The sequence below is a fragment of the Lissotriton vulgaris genome, chromosome 5 (assembly GCF_964263255.1).
Source record: "Lissotriton vulgaris chromosome 5, aLisVul1.2, whole genome shotgun sequence".
Classification (NCBI taxonomy): Eukaryota; Metazoa; Chordata; class Amphibia; order Caudata; family Salamandridae; genus Lissotriton; species Lissotriton vulgaris.
Genome location: NC_141693.1, coordinates 1,703,421,258 through 1,703,444,018, shown reverse-complemented (window position 1 = coordinate 1,703,444,018; position 22,761 = coordinate 1,703,421,258). Strand labels below are relative to the sequence as shown.

Below are 22,761 nucleotides of genomic sequence, written 5' to 3'. Positions count from 1 at the left end.
TACTGTGTCCAGTCTTACAATGAAAACCTGTTCTTTTGGATTCAGAATGATTTTCGTGATTCCAAGGGTAGCACAATAAAACATAAAATGGTCTGGGTCCAAGTGGCTGAGCTTAAAGAGCAGTTGCCACTCATGTTTGTGATTCATACTCTTGGTCATCAGCGCGTGGGAGTCCACGCTGTTGGCAAATCGCTTGCCGATGAGGCAGCAAAATCAGCAGTATCGACATATTTGGTTGCAGCAGTTACACGTTCCAAAAGTAAGATTGATGATATCTTGTCAGCTGTTGCTTCAACTGAGAAGTGAAGTAAGTATCCAAAAGGATTCCCTTCGAAGTATTCATACCACTTAAGTCCTGATAAAGTTCCTTATGTGAAAATACCTGACGTTGGGTGAGAGGTTGATTCCCAACGCAGACCGCAGGCCTACACTGATTACCGCAGCCCATGAAGGTGAAGCGTCTGCGCATGCGGGCGTTTTGGCTACTGTAGCTGAGTTAAGACGACGTTTCTGGTGGCGGGGACTGTACAAACAGACGCGTGATTATGTCCTTCAATGTGACAATTGCCAGCAGATTAAGCCTTCAACTGCTACGCGTCCGCCCCAGACACAGTTGTACATTTCTAATAAACCACTTGGTTGTGTTTACTTAGATCACTGTGGTCCTTTTTCTTCGGATACTGGGTATAAGTACATCTTAGTAGCAGTTGATTTCATGCACACGCTTTGTGTGGGTGTGGCCACACTGCAGCGCTGATTCACGAACTGTCATAAGAGACTTGCGTGTCTTTGTAGGGATTTTTGCCTGTGGTACCTTCCATTCGGATCAGGGTCCGGCTTTCGCCTCTAAGGCGTATAAGGATGCCATGACTAAGTTGGGGGTCCTAGTCAAGTTTTTGTCTCCATACAGACCTGAGGGTAATAGTGTTGTGGAACGGATGAACCGGGATTTGAAGCAGTCTTTGACGGCTCGAGTTATAGGCACTGGCAGGAACTGGCTGGCCCACCTCAATAGCTTGCAGCGTGCTCTTAAAATCTCCCTAGAAGGTCTCTTGGTGGGCGGACCCCATGCGAGATGCTCTTTGGTATCAAGATGTATGTCCCAGACCTTGACGGTCTAGACTAGGGGGCTCAAGCTGCCTCCTTTGACCTAGATGAACATTGCAATGTTTTACAGGATCTACAAGAGACAGTTTTGCAAAGGAACATTTGCCCTCCACCTCGGATGATGCGTTGCAGATCCCAGTAGTTGGCTGGTTACCCCAAGTTGGAGAACTGGTTCGTGAGATCGAAAACGGGAAAGAATTTGGTCCCTCTTATCGAGTTCCGGTGCTTGGGAGTGAAGGGCACAAGAACAGTCATTTTACCACCACTTCCAGGTCGTAAGGAGAACAGGTATATCTCCATTGACAATGTCTAGATACAGAGTGGCCGATTCTTCTTAGTATGACACCGGCGGTCTCATGTCCTTCGATTTTGAGAAATTCTGTTTTGGCCCCGGTTTCCAATCCTGTACCTGATGTTGCTCTCGAGTTGCCTGCTGTTTCCAGTCCTTTATTGCTCCCGAGTTGCCTGCTGTTTCCAGTCCTTTATTAAGTATACTGTCTGGTACTCAACATGATGAAACTGACTATACTTACCCAACTGACTTATCGATGCCTGGTCTGTAAACTCGCTTAGCTACAGAATCCAGATTTTCATTTGACACTATTTCTCACACATCAAAAGGCCTTCGAGGATTTCTATTCTGGCAAAACTGTTTAAAAAATATTTTTTGATTCCCCCTTGGACTTATATTTGGATGGTGCTTTTTTCGATTTACCTTTTTTATGTCAATTGGTTTTGTGTTTTATTTTTTCCGTCTCGTCAATGGACACTATGTTGAGGAGAGAACATGCATTCAATATATCAATGGAACATTAGCTCCCCATTCCTCATCACACAGATTGAAGAGAGACTTGGGTTTAGTTAATATCACTACTTGGCCTGCCTTATATGGGATTGTATGGGATGCTGTTCGATTTCAAATCCATGGGCCAACTGAAGTTATAAATTTCCCTAATGTGCTTAGAGTGTCTATGGGGGATGTAGTTAAACAAAATATACGTTCTGATGATTGGGATGTTCAGGCCGTAGAATCTTTGTTTTCTGATTTGAAATATTATGCTGCCTTTGATGCTGAAGATTTATATTTGGAGTCTGCTAATTACGGTGATTTGTATTGTTATCAACATTTTGGCGATCACTACCTGCATAAAGCTAATACCAGGAGACTCACTGTAAATTACACCCAGTGGGAACACTGTCTAGCTCCTATACAAGGCAGTTCTGCTACCTTTTTGAAAAGGTTCACTTACTTTACAGATTTTAATCAGTCTAATCCCAATGCATTTCATTTTAAAATGACTGAAAAGTCCACATCCTTAGTTAGAGTGCAATAATTTAGTATTAGTAAGTCTAAGTCCTTTTTAGACCAGTTAGCTGTTGGGGGTTACGAGTTGTGGAAGGATACCATTTACCTTAAATCAGTTTGGGGTTCTAAAAGCTGGCAAGTGCAAGGCACTGAGGCTTTGCACCGTGCATGCCTCATCCCGAACCATATGTTGTTTTTTGAATTCCACAATTTCACAGACAACATGCTTTGGATTGGCTACTCCTAAAAGATTAAATGCTCCTTCTTTTCCTGATTTAGAGCAATATTCCGGTTGGAGTAATACTAATAAATTTTCCATGAGAGAGTTGCAGACTCTGTTATTGAATTCCACCTTTAACATATCCAGTTTGGATCCCGAAGGCTGGACTCATGCCAGCATCGTTTCATGGGTTTAGCACATGGCTTTACACAGATCAGGGTAGATCCCCGTTTTGAAAGTGGCCATTCTGTTACTACCCATTCTTTAGGCAAATTATGTCAGAACTGGCTCAGACATTCTACCTTGGCGTCAGTTAAACTGCATTTATCTAAACTGTCTGACGATGTTGATCTGAATAATTTCATAAAAGGCCCGGCTAAAGGTAGATCTAAAAAAGATGGATATATGCTGTTTATTATGAATTCTGGAAAGCTTACCAGATTGAGGCGGCTACCCACCTTAGAGCTATAGATCAAGCTAATTTAGAAAAAGTGCTAGCAATTGTAGATAACAGCATTAACACACTCTCTTCCCGCATTTACACATTAGATAATATTGTGTCATCTGTTGTAGATATTGTGCAAGATGAAGTGTCTGCTTTGTACCACAGTCAAAATCAGTTGCGTTCCATTATGCAGTTTGCATGGACATTGCAGACCCTTAAGGCAGGAAAAGTGCCTTGGCATTACATGAATACATCATCATTGTTTGCCCCGTTTAATTTGACTGACAAACAACGCTTACTGTCGATAAAAGATGCTTCTTTTTCCATGTTACGCATTGAAAGGTTGGAGCCTTTACCGTTTTCTGTGGCAGAAGCCAATACTGCTACGTGGCTTATTCACGGTTTAATATACCATTTCCTTTGTTCGAGTTTAAAAACTGTATGAAATACTTTGCCATTGGTAGATACAAGCCTCTTGGAAGTTCTTATCTCCATGAAGCCTGGTTGCTTCCTTTTACATATAGATGCCTTAGGGAGGGAAAGGAAGTTTATTTGAATGGTGAAGAATGCACTGAAACACTGTATCATTCCTTGATGTGTCGACATATCCAATTACATGGCTCTTGCAATCAAAACAAGCCTAATTTAGCCTGTATTTTGAAAGGTACCCCCGTGCCTGCAGTCATTCCCACATTCACATTACTGGCAAATGGGAGTTATTTACTTTTAAACAATGAGGATTGTTGTGGGTTATTAAAAGGAATTGCTTGTGTCGTTACACTCAGTGAACGTGTAGTTTGTTGCAAGAATGTAATGTATCCACCCCGCATGAGAAACTTGATGTTTCCATCTGGCCTAAGATTCCGACCTTGAAAGCAGAGTTCAATAAGATGAGTCGCGTAAGAGCTCTATTGTCCCAGAAAGAAGTTGCCCTCACATCTGCTTGTGAAACATTTGTCCTTCACGTGGCAAACAGCCGCACAGAAGTGCATGCCTTATTAAATACTGATTTGCCCTTGCCCTTGCACTTCAGTGAATTAATTCACACAATCTTCAATGCGTCCTCCACTTAAGGGGTGGCTCACTTTTTTAAAGTTGTAAGCGGTGGCTTAGTGACTTCCTTTCTAAAGATTTTCGGAGTAATTCCAGCTTTCTTCCATTCTATTTTCCCCAGCCTCTTCCATTCTATTTTCTCCAGCCTGTTTGGTGGATTTCCCTTACTACTGGCTCTTGCTGCTGGCATCATATTGCTGTTTTGTTTATTTCAAAATGGATGCAGATCCTGTGTTACAAGACTAGCTGTCTCGGCTAGGGCTTCTTCGCGCCCGGATGCTTGAGTACTATGGTGCGCTGCCTCTTGCTACTTTGAGTGCAGCTTATAGATTATCGTTTCAATTTTCCTACTTTACATTCGTCCAGCCTGTTTTCCATTGCCTGAGTTGCGACTTCGAATGGGCCCTGGATTTGTGTCTCTGCAATACGGTGTCTCCCGATGCGGGTTATAATCAACTTATGAGTCCCTTAGTTGCTCATGAATTGCTTTGTTCTGATGGAGGGATTATGGCCTTTGCAGCAATGCATGGAATACTGGGTCGTTGGAATGTGTTCGCAGCGGCGCAAGATTTCTTGGCTCGCAGCTTCCTCGAAAACCCACCGAGTTGTCCTCTGATGGTGAAAGAGGCTCCTGTAATTGAAGGGCATGTATGTTCCTTCCCTGTGTTAAATTGGATGGCCGAATTATTTTAGGATGATAACAGTGACCTCCTGTTGGAGGCTGTTGCTGCACATTTTCCATATTCATTATTAGGATGAACTGTGTTTTCATTCTCGGTTTCTTGACCGACACCTTTCATTGGATTATTGGATTTTTTTAGCCCTCCATTTTTGAAACTCTTACCTATTGACTTTATCAATGTCCAAAAAACAGTTGTTTTTTTTTCTTCCCCAAAAATTGTTTCTTTTATCTTAATTTTTAAGGTACCAAATTGGAGACTTGTGTTTGAACTTTCGATCTTGAACTCTGCGTACCTTAATTTGCCCCTTCTGATTTGTTCTATCCGTGCTAGGATCAAAGGGAGGGTGTCTTGTCGTTTGGTTTCACCTTTGCATTGTGTTATGTTAGCATGAGCGTGTTAGAAGTTTAAACACCATTTCCTTTTTTGCAGCCTCTGCACACGACACATTTTGTTATTAAAGCTTTTCGCCTAGTTGAAAATGTTGCTTCACACAAGAATAACATGTTTGCTTATAATATCAGCCTTGCTTGGTAAGCTATGTCTGTACTGTGAGTGCAGAGGCCTACAAGATTATTTCAACACATCGCCTGTTGTTTGGTTTGATCAGCGCACTGAGTAGACCAAATATATATGCAGCTGTGGCCAACTTTGGGTTTAGGCGCGATTAATAATGCACTGCACAGAGCATGAGTTACACACTTGATGAATATCCGCATGCAGAGAGTTGGTGCAGGAGATGATGTGATCCATTTCTGCTAAACCCAAAGGTATGGGCCCGCCCTTCTAAACCCAAAGAGACCTTCTTTAGATATAATATAATATACTAGCTAGGGAGGTTAAACTGAGGTTCTATTTAGACCTTTTCCCTTTAGCATTTTAACATGCTTTCTCCCTTTGTATTTTATGGAATAGTAACCATGCTGCTAACCTTGTTCCTTATAATATGTTTGCTTGTAAATTGTATTAGCTAAGATACTGCTCTTGAGAACACTGCATTAGAAATAAACCTTTCAAACTTGCACGCGTCCTTATTTACTCCTCGTTCTGGATTGATATGTTAGCATAACGAAAGAGTGTTCATGTGTTCCATGTTACCTGAGGTGTTCTAAGTCCATATTCTGGGTTGTCTAAATCATTGGGGGTCGGTAAGAACCAATGAGACACGGATTGCTAGTCTGGTAGGGGATTTTGGATACTAAGGTGAGTTTTGGCACACCCTAATTCACCGAGGTTTTAAGTCTCTATGCACAGTTCTGTGTGAGAGCAGGATCCCTGCGACAACCCGGCCCAAGATGGCGGTTGGTCCAGGGCAGTCGTAAGGCTGCGGGCTCCGTGTGATCAAGGGGAAAGGAACCCCCTCCACGCAGTTCCTCAGCGGCTGTAGCTGCTCGGCGCCACTTTTCGGCCCCCAAAGCCACTCGTCCGGGAGGGCAGGAACCGCGCAGTGCCTCGTCTCAGCACTCGCGTCCCGCCAGCCGTCCCCAGGCCGCTGCTCGCCCGGGGCAGGAACAACCCTCCGAGCCCCGGCCACTGCTCCAAAGCTACCTCTGGCAGAACCGGAGCCGGTCCACTCCAGTAATTTGGGCAGACTGCTGCAAATACGGCCAATATGCCTGTGCTAAAGAATGCCGTCGGCGAGAGCTCCAGAGCAGAGCGTCCGCTTACGCCGCCATCTTAGCCACTCCCCCGGCATGACCTATTTCGAAGATTTAATAAGGGTGCAGCCAGTGCTCCTATGGCACAAGCTCTGGACATCAGACCACACAGGCTTTTACAGAGCCATTGTACTGGATTGTTGTGATGCCGACCATGCATTGAAAATTCCATGGCTGAAGTACATAAAGAATTTTAGGCAGGATCTTTGTCATTCTGAATATTACGATAATCCTGAATCTTTTTTGCATATATCAAGAGCCTCTTTAAAGAAAATATGCTTGAACAACTTATAGGAAAAGAGATGAACATCGGAACTTGTGAAGCCCACCGTACAACATAACCAAATAGTACAGACCTGTTATACGATGCAACAGTATTTAATTGGTGTTTTAAATGCTCAACAAAGATTTGTATTGACACGTATTAGGTTAGATATTTTTCATCGTTTGACAACATTTCCCACTACCAACAACTGATCTCTTCAATTAATATGCTGTCCTTGCGACCAGATCTCTAAACAATCAACTATTCATGTACTGTTTTTCTGCAAATTTCATACAGACCTAAGGATTATTTTTATAAAGCCTCTAATGAAATCATAACATTTTAGACAATGCAGACCAGCCTACTTATACCTACAATTGCTCCAGTAATTGTTTACATGTGTGGTAGTGGCAAGATTCTTGAGGTCTGTTATCACTAAAAGGAAGTTTTTAACTGCTGCATTTTAAATTGGCAAGCGTTTTTACTGTACCTGTTTTTTAATGATTTGATTAACTTCTTATTTTTAAATGTGTACTGAATTGTAAGCTTTAATGATTCTCTGTCTGAATCGAATGAAGTTGATTTGACTTGACTTGCATAACAATGTGAAGCTTTACAAGTGGTTGGTAGCAAACTGCAGTTGTACCGCAACTGTCCTGTAATTTGACGGTGGGCAAAGAGAAGGGGTGGGATGGGAGAGAGCAGCGGACTGAAAATGGCAGTAAAATTCTACTGGGAAGCTTCAGATGTCCAAGATGATGATGATGATGATGATGAGAAAGGAAATGGCTCAAGGAGGAATGGTGAAAACAGGCTTAGGCGGATCAAAGAACAGAAGAGCCAGGGACCATTGAGGCATAATATACTGAAGGAGCAAAGAACCCTCTGAATAAACTAATGTTGCATTAGTTTGGATTCCTTTATTCCTTGGAACAGGAGAAGAACATGATTTGACTCAAAAGTACTAATGGCGTTAATGTTTGATTGGGGATGAGGAAACTGAGTGTAGGGCTGTGACAGTCATTTGAACAAGCATTTACAATGCAATAGGTCTTGCATTTTAGAAACTTAGACCTGCTGGTATTGCAAATGACAATGCCTTTTATTATTGCAGGGATTTTAAACACAAACAGCAATGCCATTTACAATGCCAATAGCTCAATCTTGCAATTGCTAGACCTATTGCATTGCAAATGCTGGTTTACTTTTTTAACCTTACTACAACCCGAGTAGCTGAACGGAATTTCACCAAATTTGGCAGAAAGCTAGATTTTGCTCCTGAAAGCGTGTTTTTGTGATTTGGTGTGCATCGGTTAAGTAGTTTCAAAAACATTTTAGTAAAAAAAATTATAGATTTCTTGGGGCATGAGTCTTTCCAGTGGACTCACTGATCCTACTAAAATGTGATTGCCAACACTTCCTGGTTGAAGTGTTAGCAGCAGCCACTTTAGGACTCAACTTGAAGAGGAGACCCACGAAAAAAGTTAGAAAGAAAAGGGGGCCGGGTAGGCATACCCTGAAGTCCCCCCCCACCCCCCCCCCCCCCCCTTCTCTAATGCCCGCCCCCCCACCCCCCCTCCCCGATATGGTGGTTGAGAGGGGGATCCAAAGGAAACCCTCCGGGGTCAAAAGTATTTTCTATTTAATTTAGCCATTAATTTACAGGTGGACTCCTAGCAACATTGTTAAAAAAAAAAAAACATGCCACACCGGCTCCCAAGTGTTATTTTCTTATGAAGCTTCCGAGTGGGCCAAACCCTGGGGGCATACAGGATTATTATATTCAAGGAGTGGTATCCTGGGTGCCCCCTCCTAGGCTTTTGAAAAGCCCCGGGCAACCGCCACCTCCCCAGGGCACTGAACTATACAAATGTGGGGAGGAAGTCTGATGCAGCAGCCCCGGGGACCGCCACCTCCCCAAGGCTGTACATTTTTGAAGTGTGGGGGTGGGGTTTGTGTGGGTTCCCCGTAGCCACAGGGTCTACACCTCCCCTGTGCAATGAATTATACAAGTGCAGTGGGGCTTGCGTGGCCCCCCTGCACCCTCGAGGACCGGCCCATCTACGGGGTTTAAATAATGTAATGGAGGGGGTCCACCTGCCAGGGGCAAATAAAAAAAAAAAAAAAAAAAGTGAGGCCCCACACCTGGAGCCAAAGATGACCCTGAGGACCACCACCCCTCAGGGCCAGCTCCTGATGTGTCCCGGAGTGCCCATCGCTGGGACATAGCTATTTGCTATGACTTCGCGGGAGCTTTACCGCTCCCGACAAGCCATAGTAAACTATGCTCCGCTGTGAGCAAGCTAGAGCATTTTAGTCTTTTGCTCAAAGAAAAAATTAATTTGAAATTTATATAGCGCTCAAATGCCCAAGGCCGACTAGGCCCTGCAGCGGACGAATTTGCTTGGAATGAGTAATAGGATAAGATTTAGTTTGAGGAAAGCCAGGTTTTCCTTGCTTTTTTGAAGGAGAGTAATGTTGGGCATTTTTTAACTAACTATATAGGAGCAATTTCAATGGTTTTGTATGAGTGAAATGTCCAGCTAACTCTAACACCCCTAAAACTTATAGTTTTTTGAGTGAATTTTAAAGGTTTTTTAAATGCCAATTCCTAACTATATAAGGCCTGAAACCTATGGTTTTTTCAGTGAATATATATATGTATATGTATATATATATATGTGTGTGGAGCCATCTCAAATTGAATGCTTCTAAAACTGAAGTACTCGTGTGGCAATTGGAAACATTAAGACCCACTCTCCATGTAGCCTGATGATCTGGGAACACTGCCTAAAATATCGAAGGAAGTAAGAAACCTCAGATTGACCATGGACTCCAAGCTATCGATGAATGCTCAAGTGGACAAACTAGCATGATCCAGCGTTGTTACTATAAAAACTCTGCGACTAATTTCCCCCTTTTGGGATTTCCACACAAGGTCCAGTTTACTATCTCCCTTTTTTTTTTTTTGTCAAAACTCTATTAAGCCAATAGATTCTAGCATGGATCACCTTGAACGACCTTGAAAAGACTACAATGGATTCAGAACTCTGCTGCCAGACTACTCTTACACATAAAACCACGAGACACCTTCTCCCCTGCCTTGAAAGCCCTGCATTGGTTACCAGTTGCCAGACAATCCATGTTTAACCCCTCCCATGCTCGTGATGGAACCGTTTCGTCACGAGCCTCGGGTGGGCTGTGCTGGTGACGGAACGTTTCTGTCACGGACCGCTCGCCGCGAATTCCGCACCGGCTCTGGACGTTCTGAAGAGCGAGCGGGCCGTGACGGAACCGTTCCGTCACAAGCACAGCTCGCCCGCGGGCCGTGACGGAGCTGTCCCGTCACGAGCACGGGACCGCCGCACGGCCCCGCCTCCCCCTTAGCGCTGCGGCGGAATAGCCGCCGCAGCGAAGGGGTTAAGCTGCTTTGTATCACTCACAAAGCGATACATGGAACGGGACCGCTTTTCACAAGGGATAAAATCATCAAACACATTCAACAAAGGAACCTTCGCTCTAGAGTCGCACCTTGCCTCAAAATCCCATGATACAAGAAAAAAAAACATGAGGGCACATTCTTCTCTGTTCAAGCAGCCAAACTGTGGAACTCTTTATTCCCCCCCACCCAACATAAGATCCACGGATAACCACCTTCTCTTCAGAAAACTACTCAAGAATTGTCTCTTCCCCTCATAGCCACCATACGCAAGCAGATAAATATACATCAAATCTCTCTATATAAGCATTTATTTGTACTTAAATGTGTGTTTTGCTTTGTATAAATGTATAGAATATTTGTTTAAAAAAATTACTTCTAGATATTCATTAGTTCTGCTTAACAAATGTATATATTAGATTTGGATGCACTCCAGAATCCACAAAACCTAGGACATATAGAGATAGATATAGAGATATTCATATTTCATCAAATGAGAGGTGAAAACATGGCCATTTACCAAAAATATTCCTGGGGAGAGGAGCGGGTGCTCTAAGGGGAGCACTCCAATAAGTGGGATGAGCATGTGGCTTCGATACGTAGACAACCATTTGTTATTTAGAGGAGGACTGATAAAAGTGCCTGATATTTTGTAGCAATCAATGTGAATGTTTTAAATTTGCATTTTACAGGTGAAATCAGTCGCAAAAGCACAGCTGGCAACACGCTGTTGCACGCATCTCACTTTCACCCCATGCACCTGGTAGCCAGTATCCCATTTGTCGAGTTAATACGGGCTAAGCGCAAGTGTGGCTTACCCATGGACATAACATCATGTCAACAAGAATCTATGGGGAGTTTCAGGCAATATGTCAAATCTGCACTTGTTAAGGTTAACAAGATGACCAGGGAAGACATTTACAAATGCTAATAAATCAGAACCTGTCAGGCTCATAACGACATATAGCAACCAATATAAGGAATTAACTAGGGCTGTGAGAAAAATCTGGCATTTAGTTCGATCTGACCTAACAATAGGGTCACTTGTTCCAAGAACACCACAATTAACCTGTTGCAGAGCCACCTCAATGAGCTAGAATTTGGTGAGGACACACTCTGAGATAAGTAGAACCACTAGTGGTTTGACAGGTAGAAATGGATTCGTCAGAAGCTGCAGATGTAGGGCACGTTCCATTGGTATCTACTCAGAGGAATATTTAACACCTTTTAGTGATCTACCTATCAAAGGCTCAATTTATAAGGAACTGGTACCCTGGTTCTATGGTTTATATTCTTAGTTGTAGCAGTTGTAGGTTTTTTGCCGTTTCCAGCTTTATCTATGAGCACGCGGGAAGCTTTCGTTTGAGCGCCGAATTGGGTCTGCACGCTGGTAATCTCACGTGTGACCAACGATTCGCTCATCTTGTGACAGCCTAACAATAAGGGAGTTTTAATTATATACCCTGGCAGAGCGTTTACATACGATCATAGCAGTACCGCGTGCGTGGCTCTATCATTTCACAGTTGTGTAAGTACAATATGGAATAGGATTATAATGGGCCATTAGGAGTATGTATTCTCAGTGGTCCTTGAAACCCTGCTTTTATATGTTCACAGATATATATTGACACATGTTGTCAGATATGAAGTCTTGAAACAACTCAGATCATAAGTGTTGTGGTCGCTTAATTATTCTTGAAACACACTATGAGGACAACATTATTTTAATCTGGAAAAGATAATTCGCTGGACGAATATCCGTTGAAAGTGAGAAGGAGGCAGAGTACCCCTGATCATATTTTATTGATAGAAAATAACTGAGAGATGGATTACGAATAGCCCTAGTCCTGAAGAGGCCAGAATCGATTGGCTGAAACGCGTCGACTTTAAAGAGACACCAGATTGAAAAAAACTTGATTAATTTAAATAATTTGTTGGGGGATTTAAAAAGATACTGGGTTTGAATAATATATACCTGTTGTTCCCTCACATAAGTCTGTTAGATCTCTATAGGAATGTCTTGTTTATTTTTTCAGTGAGACATCCTAATTTTGAAACGAAGGGCTTTTCTTGTGTATATATAAAGAATATATGTATATACAAATGTGTTTGAAATTGAAAATGAAATATATAAAGTAAAAAATCTTTTCATTTGATAAAATAAAAAATCATTTAGTGAAATTCTAAAGGCGTGGTGCAGTTCATGACGAGACATGAGATTGTATGAAAAATATATAAATTGTGGTCATAGTAATATGAATACTAAATAGGGGATACTTTGTCCTTATTTCCTATTGCTACAACTAAGAATATAAACCATAGAACCAGGGTACCAGTTCCTTATAAATTGAGTCTTCTTTACCCAGGTACCTTTTGGGTTAATGGGTTCCCCCTGTCATTCATAAACTACCTATCAAAGGCGGCTTCAACTGTAAAAGTGACCACACCATATATGGACTTGGATGCAGCTGCAATTTGAGATCTGTTGTCAGTGATCCAGCGATTCACGACTTGTATTTTTTCAAAGACTAGGCCCAATTTCCGTTACCCAACAAAAGTCCTGTCATGCTGGGTTAGTGTAATTCCAAAAACTAAACCAAACTTACCAAAACTCCAATTTTGGACTTCATCACTATATACCATAATTGGCGATGTAATCTTTATTTAGTCAATTGTATTTGGCAAACCAAAACACATTAATGAATCCCTCCCAATAAAGACACTCATTTATATATTTGTAATGTTTATCCAAATAAAGTGAAATAAGTGCTCTTTACATAAATAATACAACACGAATCATAGTCACAAGGAGCACATAATCAGAAGAGAAAATGACAAATTCATATCAATGAGAAATGCATGGAGGAGTGGATAGGCAAAGAGACCAGATTCAGAAATAAAATACATTTGCAAATGTTTATGCAAATTCAGTTTTCTGTCTATACTATAAACCAATAGGAAATCTACTCTCTGGCCATGAGCAGCAAGGCCCTTCAAGAAGATTTGAAGAGGCAAAGTCTAAGTCAGGAATGAGTGAAGAGGACAGCAAAGCGACAATCTACCACCAAAGCTATCTAGTTAGACTCCTAACCCTTCCCACTAGGCACCTCAATTATACCCTAAAACCTAAATGTCCAACCCTCACATGTAACAAACTACAAGTTTTCTTCACATTTGATTGGTTAAGGAAGGGGGTGTATGGTCACACCACTTTCAGCATGACAGTCTCTCTAAATGTCCCTTTGTTTTCAATTAATCTATGACCTAAGTTTTCACCGTAGGAAATGCAATTCTAAACTATCGTAATTTTCTTCCTCTTCTCCGGCAAAAATGTTGCAATCACTGTAATTCTTTCGTGCTGAGCGCCTCTCTGTAGAGTAAGCTCCCTTCTATTTGTCGCATTGTTCTTTCATACCAATTTTGGCAGACACTCCGGACTTGAAGGACAAAATAATGTTCCACTCTTCTTCATGCTAATTTTCCATTATTTCGCGCATTTTTTATCCTGACAGCACTTTAACCCATTACTTGTCATGCAGAATACAAGGTCATGCTTCTAGGAAAATAGACATTATTATTCACTTAGAATGCTTTTCTCTATGCACCAACCCAATGCTTCACTTATCCCTGCGCAACCCACATTAGTTATTAATTTTTCCCTAGCAGATGTTGATAACGTGCACATAAGCAGCATTAGTCCTTTTTATTTTCGTTAGCCAAAAAGCATTTGCGACCTACTCTTACTACTTTAGTACGCACTTGAACAGTAGCATTTTCCCCTCATGTTAGGCCTTTCTTCATATAATTTTCACCACACACGGTTAGTTAATGTTACTGAGGGTTCAATCCGAGTAGGTTTTATTGTCACGAAAACCCTGCTCCATCATCAACACTGTGTTGCAGGCCCGCAAACGTATATTGCAGCACATGCGTGAAATCAAGTGTTGACATGTCATACCCTGTGGCCAGGCACTGTGCCAAAATATATCAGAGCAATGTATCATAGATTACATATTTTATGATTAACACAGTGCCTCAGAATAAGAGAGTTGGAGATTGTGTCAAAGCCCTGTAAAGATTTGGAGACTGTGTGTGTGTGTGTGTGTGTGTGTGTGTATGTATATGTGTGTATGTGTATATATATATTTTCTTGATTCCATATACCTCAATGGCAGTGAGGAGGATTTACACAATTTCTTATAATATTATGATACACATGTTTCCCAAATGGAGTTCCATAGGTATTTCCCATATTTGCACATAAATGAGAATTCGAGTTTAAGATCGTTTGTCCCTTAGCACAGTAATGTTAACCTAATAAGTTTCCTTTGATATTCGTATATATCTGTTTAAGAATGGCTATATGTCTCCCCTGCATTGCTTTTAATTATATGTGGAAAAGTTTTGGCACGTTACCTAGTTTTGCCCACTATGAGCTTCATGTTTTGCATACAACAATAACCTTGTTAAACCACATTGCAAGTATAGTCCTATTCTATATTGACATGAGAAAGTTAAGGGTTCTATGCCCATAGGGATCAAGATTTCTCTTACTAGAAATGGCCTGGCCATAGCTCCAAAATGATCATTACCATGGTCTCTTTAAATGTTATAAAGAAAAAACAATAGATGTAAGAACATATATTACATGGTATGTATATTATTTTCACACCACTATTTACACAGTAGGTTAATAAGAATTAAGAACTATATTGATGCTTCTGTGGAAAGAAATTGGTTTATAGTGTTCTGTCGGTGTTCATGCCTAATTTTAACATATAAATCATCAGTAAGGTGCCGGCGCATTCATGTGATCAAGGCCGTGGTTGCGGCCGAGACGCATAATGGAGAGCACGGTTACTGAATGAACATTTGCTGGATCATCGCCCATTGTCTGTGTATATTCGGTGAAAGGAAACGTTGTGCAGAGGATTGACAGACAAGTAAGATATATGTATATATTTCAAATGAGCGGTGAAAACCTGGCTATTTCCTAAAATTAATCCCAAGAGTACTGATCCTTTTAAACCCTAGAACAGCAACCTATCGCCATCATTTTTACAGCCCTTAGCAAACGAGTGCCCCCCAAGACAAGGTATCCATGTCCAGAAGACCACTTCAGGCATCCCATCTGACTCAGAGGCATCTATCCTGCCCATAACAACCCAACATGGCTACATAATGATTATCTCCTATGTGGACTTAACTACCAACCCATCTCCAAAATATAAGACTGTAATCTACTAAAAGTCGATTTTCATAAAAACCTAATGCGATGCAGGACGGTACTCGTAATGGCCGATATCCACTACCTAGCTGGTGGAATGAAGAACTCCAATTCCAATTCTATCTATGCAGATTTCGACCCATTCTAAAAACTCCCTGTCTCTGCTCGGGTGGTCAGCCTACACAATTTTAAACCTGCACCCATCGTTTGAACCCTACGTCCATCACATAGCCAAGTACAGCATCTCAAGACAATATGGGAGAACCTGTATGGTCACTCACTCTTCCTACATAGACTCACAACTATGACAACGCTCCAATATGCGCTCACTCTGCACATGTAGCTTGTCTGAGAAGATGCTTCAGTGCTCCCACAAAGGGAATGGAGATCGGTATAAATACTACCCATCAAGAAGTCATTTTAAAAAGCCGCACACACCAAGCCCTACATTTGTGGGCTATTTTAAATTATGTTCAAAATCAGAAAAGTTGTGACTGAAAGCATGATTATTAATTAAATTACCTCTTGGAACAATGTTTAAATCTTGATCATGACTCCTTTTTTAGATGTGTATTGCTCTGCAGTCGGGATGATCTCACTGGCCGTTTTTCCTTTTTAAACGTTCTTTGGTGTGAGCAGCAATTTGTTGTAGTTTTATGCTCTTATATCCTGGCTTTTGCTGAGCACGTTTTTTCAGTACTTGTGGGCAGGCATTCCTTGTTGGAATATGCCATATTGATTGGACCATTTCTATCCCACTTATGCTTCAACTTACTAAAATGCTGTTCCATATTTTCTTATCTCTTAGTGGCACGAGTCCTGGAGATGAGAGTGGTGCCAAAAAGAAGAAAAAGAAACAAAGACGGAAAAAAGAGAAAGTGGGAGAGAAAGTTGATCTTGTTCAGGATCACCCAATGAAGGTAAAAACTGGTTTTCGGGATGGCTTAATGTATATATCTGCCCAACATCTTCTGGATTGTGAGGGGGAGGTAGGGTTACAAGTATGTGAAGTTATACTCCGGTTACTATCAGAGGTTATTTGATACTTTATCCTGGAGTGGAGGCCTCATTTGAGCTTTAAAATACATCATAGGTGAAATACGCTGCTTGGCCCCTTAGTTAGGGAATTTTGGATTCCCCTGCCCCCGGTCCACCCCTGCCAGCTGATATTCAAGAACTCAGAAATTATCGCCCGATTTCGAGACTACCCTTCCCAATCAAGATACTTAAAGTATCTTAGCAAGATGTTTGCGGTCTTTTTTAGAGAAAATTACTTGCGAGAACCGGAACGGTTGTGTTTTAGGCCATCCCATGGAACAGATACTGCGTTGGTACTAGCCACTAATAAATTAATAATGCAAGTTGATGGTGGTCGAATGGTGGTACTGATCCTGCTAGATCAGTCTGCCGCCTTCGATACCATCTACCATCAAATTCTTCTTGCACGTCTAAAGGAGATTTGAGTAGGAGGCACAATGTTCAAGTGGTTTGTATCCTACCTATCGGGAAAACTGCAAGCAATAACTCTTCCCCATTTGTATCCAAATACAAAGAGCCCCATCTTGTTCAATGTCCACTTAAGACCACTGTTTACTCTGATTAAGTCCTTTGGGATATTGTTTGTAAATTATGCAGGCGGCACTCAATAATATCACTAGACAAATCGGATCTACCTCCACTAAACAACTTTCACGCTTCTGTGACCAGAACATGTGAAAAGTTAACGGAAATGAAACACCATTTCTATGCTGCTCGCCAGAAACTTTTCAACAAAAACTTCCAACTAACTTCTGGTCATGACCTAAGAACTCCGATCTGGGCATAGCACAATCGGTGCGATATTTTGGAGTCCAAATTAATGATGGTCTCAATGGAAACTCACGTCAATCAAGCAGTGGCTGTATGCCATGGATTACTAAAAAACCTAAAGAAAATTGTCCCTATGCTTTTACGAATTCGAAGTACAGGCCACTGTATTGAGCAGATTCGGACTACTGTCATTAATTGCTTCTGAGTGACCCAGGTTATCTACTCCAGTTTCTCCATTGCATTTAGGTGATGGCTGCTAAGTTAGCATTATAAAAAGGGTTACAGAACTCTGAAACTAAGACGCTTCAGGAACTTCACTGGCTTCCAGTAAAAGAAATGTCCGTTTCAAAGGCTCTATGCATATTTCATGGGCCTTAAATGGTAAATGACCCAAGTCTCTTCCACAAAAGGTTCTCTGCCCACCTAGTGTCTGTACCATCATTTAAAAAGATGCGATTTAGAGGCTGAGCCTTCCAGGTCAGAGCTGCTCAATTATGGAACAGTTTGCCGCACTGTTTAAAACCAATATCAATCTGTTGAGTTTCAGGAAAAACTTAAAAACCTGGCTTTTCCCTCGGCAATGCACTGCTGTAGAAAAACTGACCCAGTGTAACCATCTATAGACTCTTCTATACTGATAAGTTACTAGCACCAAATGTAGGGCCTGCTGCCTCAACATCTGTATATTTTACTCCAAATGGAAATATGTTTCATAGCCTTTGGGAAGGAATAGTGACATGGCACTTCTTTCTGAAATTTGGATTTTTGTCAAACTGAAGTTTGAAAACTGAAGCTTAGTTAATGTTTTAGAACTTAATTTGGGGACACTTCCTCTGTCAGAGGTAATAATGAATTGTGCCAATGTTCCTCTCAAGATGCCCTTCTGTTCCCAAATTAATTGTATAGGACTGTGGTGTTTTGTTTACCACCACTGTTGACGTCCGGAAGATTCATCCTAATGCGCCAAGTAAATGTTAAACAGGTATTTAATAATAAATAAGATGCAAACGTTCATCCGATGCGTCTTGCAATCCCGACTCAAGATTACTACCTGCCGAAATGGTCAGTCCTCTATAATATGAACACCCGGTGAGTCATAAGAACTCAAGCATGGTCTCAACATGTCAGTACACAACAAAGTAAGATGAGACTAACAAGAATAACTTTAAGATGCAGCCCCTAACCCCCACCCCCCAAATAAAACAAAAACAAATTGCAAAATCCTGTAAATATACAGGCTTCTTGAATACACGTCCTGTCCACTCATGCCAAAATCTCAGTATCCACTACAATATTAACTTTGTCTTATCCAGTAGTTGAGAATGCATGCTGATCCCTTGAATACAGAATTGATCGTAAAGAATTATTTGTAAAATGTTTACCCGGCAAACTCTCATCCTCTGAAACGGTAACATTTATTTCACTTGCAGGCCTTGAAAAATAATAAAAATGTTAGTAAACCTGCAGGTCTAGTGGCCCAAAAAATCTACTCGACCTAATTGTAATGCTCTTGGCCCATAAACTGGTTTCGAATAATTTGATCCTGGACAAAAAATGTAATTCACTGAGCCTCCATTTTCTTCATTATTACGTATGGGAGCACCTTCAAATCCGCAAGATCAGCATGTCTGCTGTACAAAAAAACGATTGTTTGATTCAATAGACTAAACCTTTGCTTAATGTATAATACAAATTTAGCCGCATATACGATACAAATGGTCCCTGACTTGCCTCTTAGTAAATTAACAGCATTGTCGTCAGGGCGGGCCAGAAATGTTTCTCAAATCTTTTTATAAATAAATCACTAGCATGAAGTGGTAGCACAAGGTTATTTGCAGTCAGCAGATTTTCCCACTGACTTGGTTTTACTGATGATAAAACCAAATACTGTACAAACAAATATTGTCATATGCACATCACCAAGTAAAGTGTTCTGATTTTGTTATGCTCCTGTTTAAATCTTTGTTTGAATCACACTTCTGAATTATGAAAACATTGTGCTTTCATAATTCCTGATATATTTTGAAATATTTGTACTATTTATAAGCTATTTAAATGTTCAGGTTTTTTTTAACTGACCTCGTACAGCCTTTTGTTCCACAGTGAATCCGACTGCTCACTTGACAAAATCTTCTAACTGACATATGACTTCTATGCTTAAACAGATGGCAAATGTGTCAAGATAATAACAAGATCTAAAGGCATCTTTAGTGCTCTTCACGTTCTGAATGAACAGAACACCTGTTCTTTTCCAATTTAAGTTCACTCGCCAGAACGGACCAGTAGGCATTAAAAATAGCTCAACCTGATAAAATCTGACTAGTCATTTATTTATAAAGTTTTATATAGCGCTAGCTAGACCAGTGGGTTTCAGAGCCCTTTACATACTCAAAGGAAAAGAAAAAGAATTGCATAACATCGCAGTACATGAGGATGCATAAATCGGGCGGGAGAGTAGATTTTTCAAGGCCTGACTTGACCCATCCACATTTACACACACTTGACCAGACCCTTTGCCATTGCACACTACATCAAAAAACATATGGGTGTTCCACACAAATTTGCCCTAAATGATCTTGCTTTGAAATTGCATTGAAACCACCATCTATCATCTTCCAGCTTTACAGAACAGAGTGTAACATAAACCTCTTAAATGGGTTCAGAAAAATTAAAATAAGTTTTTACATTTTCTAGAATTCATCTCTTTTAACACAATCCGAACCCCATGCTAATGTTTTTGTAAACACGTCTGTGCTTGCTATTGTGGTAACTTGTACTTTTCTCTTTATCTATCATAATCTCCTTGTTCAACCGCAGAGTTGCAGTAAAAAATTATCACAACCATTCTAGAACCAAAATTGGTCTTGCCATTCTACCCCTCAATAAAACAAAAGGAGGCACCTCCGTAGTACTGTGTGGAGTATTATGATTAGCAAATACTTTCTGTAAAAAATTCAACAACTTCCACATTAGTTGTAAAAGTAGATTAGTTTCCTTCTTTCAACAACCTGTTAGACCACTGAACAGCCCCATGGGATTGTAGGCTATACAGAGGCACAGAATAATGTTTTATACCTCTGTCTTGTAAAAATGTCTTCATTTTGTCTGACACTAACTGTACACCATTGTCAGTAACTAATTCAACTAGTACCCCTTCCAAAGCAAATGCTTTATCCAAAAATGGTATGGCGGCATCAGTGCACGTGCTCTCAACAAAATCGTAGTACACCCATTTAGAAAAATAATCTGCGAGCACAATCCAATAGCTCATGTGGCTCGGTAATTGATTAATAGGTCCTGCAAAATCCAAAACAAGCTTATACCAATTCCGTTCTGGTAGCGGAACTTGAGACCGAGGAGCATCCTTTAATGTCCAGTGTTTGTTAGATAACAAACATTTCTCACAAAACTCAGTGAATGTGTTTACCATAGCATCCATAGAAGGTCACTAAAAGGATTGTTTCACTTCTTATTAGTGGAAGTTTCACCCAGATAGCCGGACTGAGCAAGCTTAATAACCCTAGAACGAAGAACAGCTGGGGAATGAACTTGCTCCTTCTCAATGAAAGATTATTCTCCAGAGACCAATTCGAAAATACATGAAGAAAATTCAAAAGATTTACTTAAAGATGTTTAATAGATGGCTAACCTTCCTGCACATACTGTAATAATCTTTACATAGTATTGTTTCACAAGCCTTCAGCCACTCCTTTTCGGAAATACAATTCTGGCAACCTTTTATTACATCCATCATAGAAAATGCACATTCATCATCTGACACCAAGCCTTTCTCAATGCAACCTTCAATTGATAGTCTAAACGAGCAATCTGCACTCTATGGTACGATATCTTTTTTCAGAGTCTTTTTGAACCCTTGTTGCAAACACAATTGTATTTTGCACTCAACCCACCTGTTGACATACAACTGTACCAATACCAATGGCATTTGCCATCTGCAGTTGTAATACATTTATAACCAGGCACAAAGGTTTTTAATGCTCATATTAACATTATTTTATGCCATCCGAAACCTCCTGGTCTTTCAGAGAACAAACTGATTTTTTTCATGCTGAGCATTCTCTTTAGAGTTCCATAAACGATGCGTAACCCTCCACAAAATGAGAATAATAATCGCACAAACCAATATAAAACCTAAGTTGATCCTTCTCAACAGGACCAGTAACATCCATCAATGCCTTAACAAAATTATCTTTTGGTTGAATTGTCTCTGCTTTAATTCTATATCCAAGATAATTCCCAGAGTGTCTACCTTGCATTTTTCCCTGTAAACAGTCATCTATTGACATTTGAGAATTCCCAGAACTTTGTCTAAAATGCAATTGTGTTCTTCCACACTACCTGCAAAAAATATAGTTCCGGTATCCAGGGAACAACCTTAATAAGGCAATACATCCACTTTTGGAAAACACTGGCTGTTGATGTCAAACCAAATGAGTCTCAAGCACTTATAAGCACCAAAAGGTGTACTAAAGGTTGTTAACTGTGAATTCTTCTCTAATGCCACTTGATGGTAGGCTGACCTTAAATCAATGGTTCTAAAACCCTTGTCACCACCCAACAGTCAAAACCTCTTGAACTTTGGGTAAAGGATGGCAGTCAACAAGAATATTCTTTTTAAGAGGCCTGAGGTCAGCACATCATCTTCAAATACCGCAAACCAATGTTTCCATTGCTGTTGGTACTTCCCAGGATGCTGTGTGGAAAATATGGAGGTTGTTGAATGTGACCCATCCCCTCCCATTGCCATTGTTTCAGAATAATGAATCGCCCTGCCCCAGTTTTCTAAAACTCCCTAAAGTAGATACTAGAGAATTATGGTATAAAAGCTTGGAATAAGCGGCTACTTCAAAGTAGTCAATCTAAAACCTACTGTACCATACACTCCTTCACAGTGCAGAGGTGATGTGCACTTGTGAATCCCAACAGTGCAGTTCCAGTTAAAACCAATAAATTACCTCTTCACCCACATAGCAGCAACATGCGGGGTGCCGTCACCACACATCTAACAGCCTATGGAATGGCTGTTTCATGTGTGAACGTGTGCTTCCGTTGCATCTGGTCGTCCTCAACATTCCCCCTGGCTTTAACATCACTGAGACCAGTATGCTCACCAAGATCAGCATGCACCAATCCAAGCTGAAATCACTAGGGAATACCACCAAAATACTCCCAAGTAGCCAGGCAGGTGGGTGGCGCTGAACCACAGTGCTGGTATTGCACTGGCAAGACGCTCACAACAGGACTTTAATAGTTTATGGGCTCTACTCAAAGATAACACTCCTTACACTTATCACCAAATGTAGTGTTTGTTTACCACCACTGTAGGCATCCTGAAGAATCATCCGATTAAGCCAAGTAAATATTAAACAGCTATTTAATATTAAATAAGATTCAAGAGACCATCCGACACGTCCCACATTCCCAACTCCAGATCACCAACTGCCGAAACGGGTAGTCATCTAGAATCAGAAAGCCTGGTGAGTCACAAGAACTCAAGTACGCTCTCAACATAGCAGTATAAAACAATGTAA

The 22,761-nt window shown here is 40.9% G+C and overlaps 1 protein-coding gene across 1 annotated transcript in view; it reads left to right on the top strand.

Moving 5' to 3' along the window:
* NMT1 (N-myristoyltransferase 1) overlaps positions 1 to 22,761 on the top strand; it is a 187,017-nt gene that overhangs the window by 44,904 nt on the left and 119,352 nt on the right. The window contains exon 2 of the mRNA XM_086923874.1: positions 16,209 to 16,320. Within this exon, the coding sequence (XP_086780000.1) occupies positions 16,209 to 16,320 (112 nt within the window). The remainder of the gene's footprint in view (positions 1 to 16,208; positions 16,321 to 22,761) is intronic.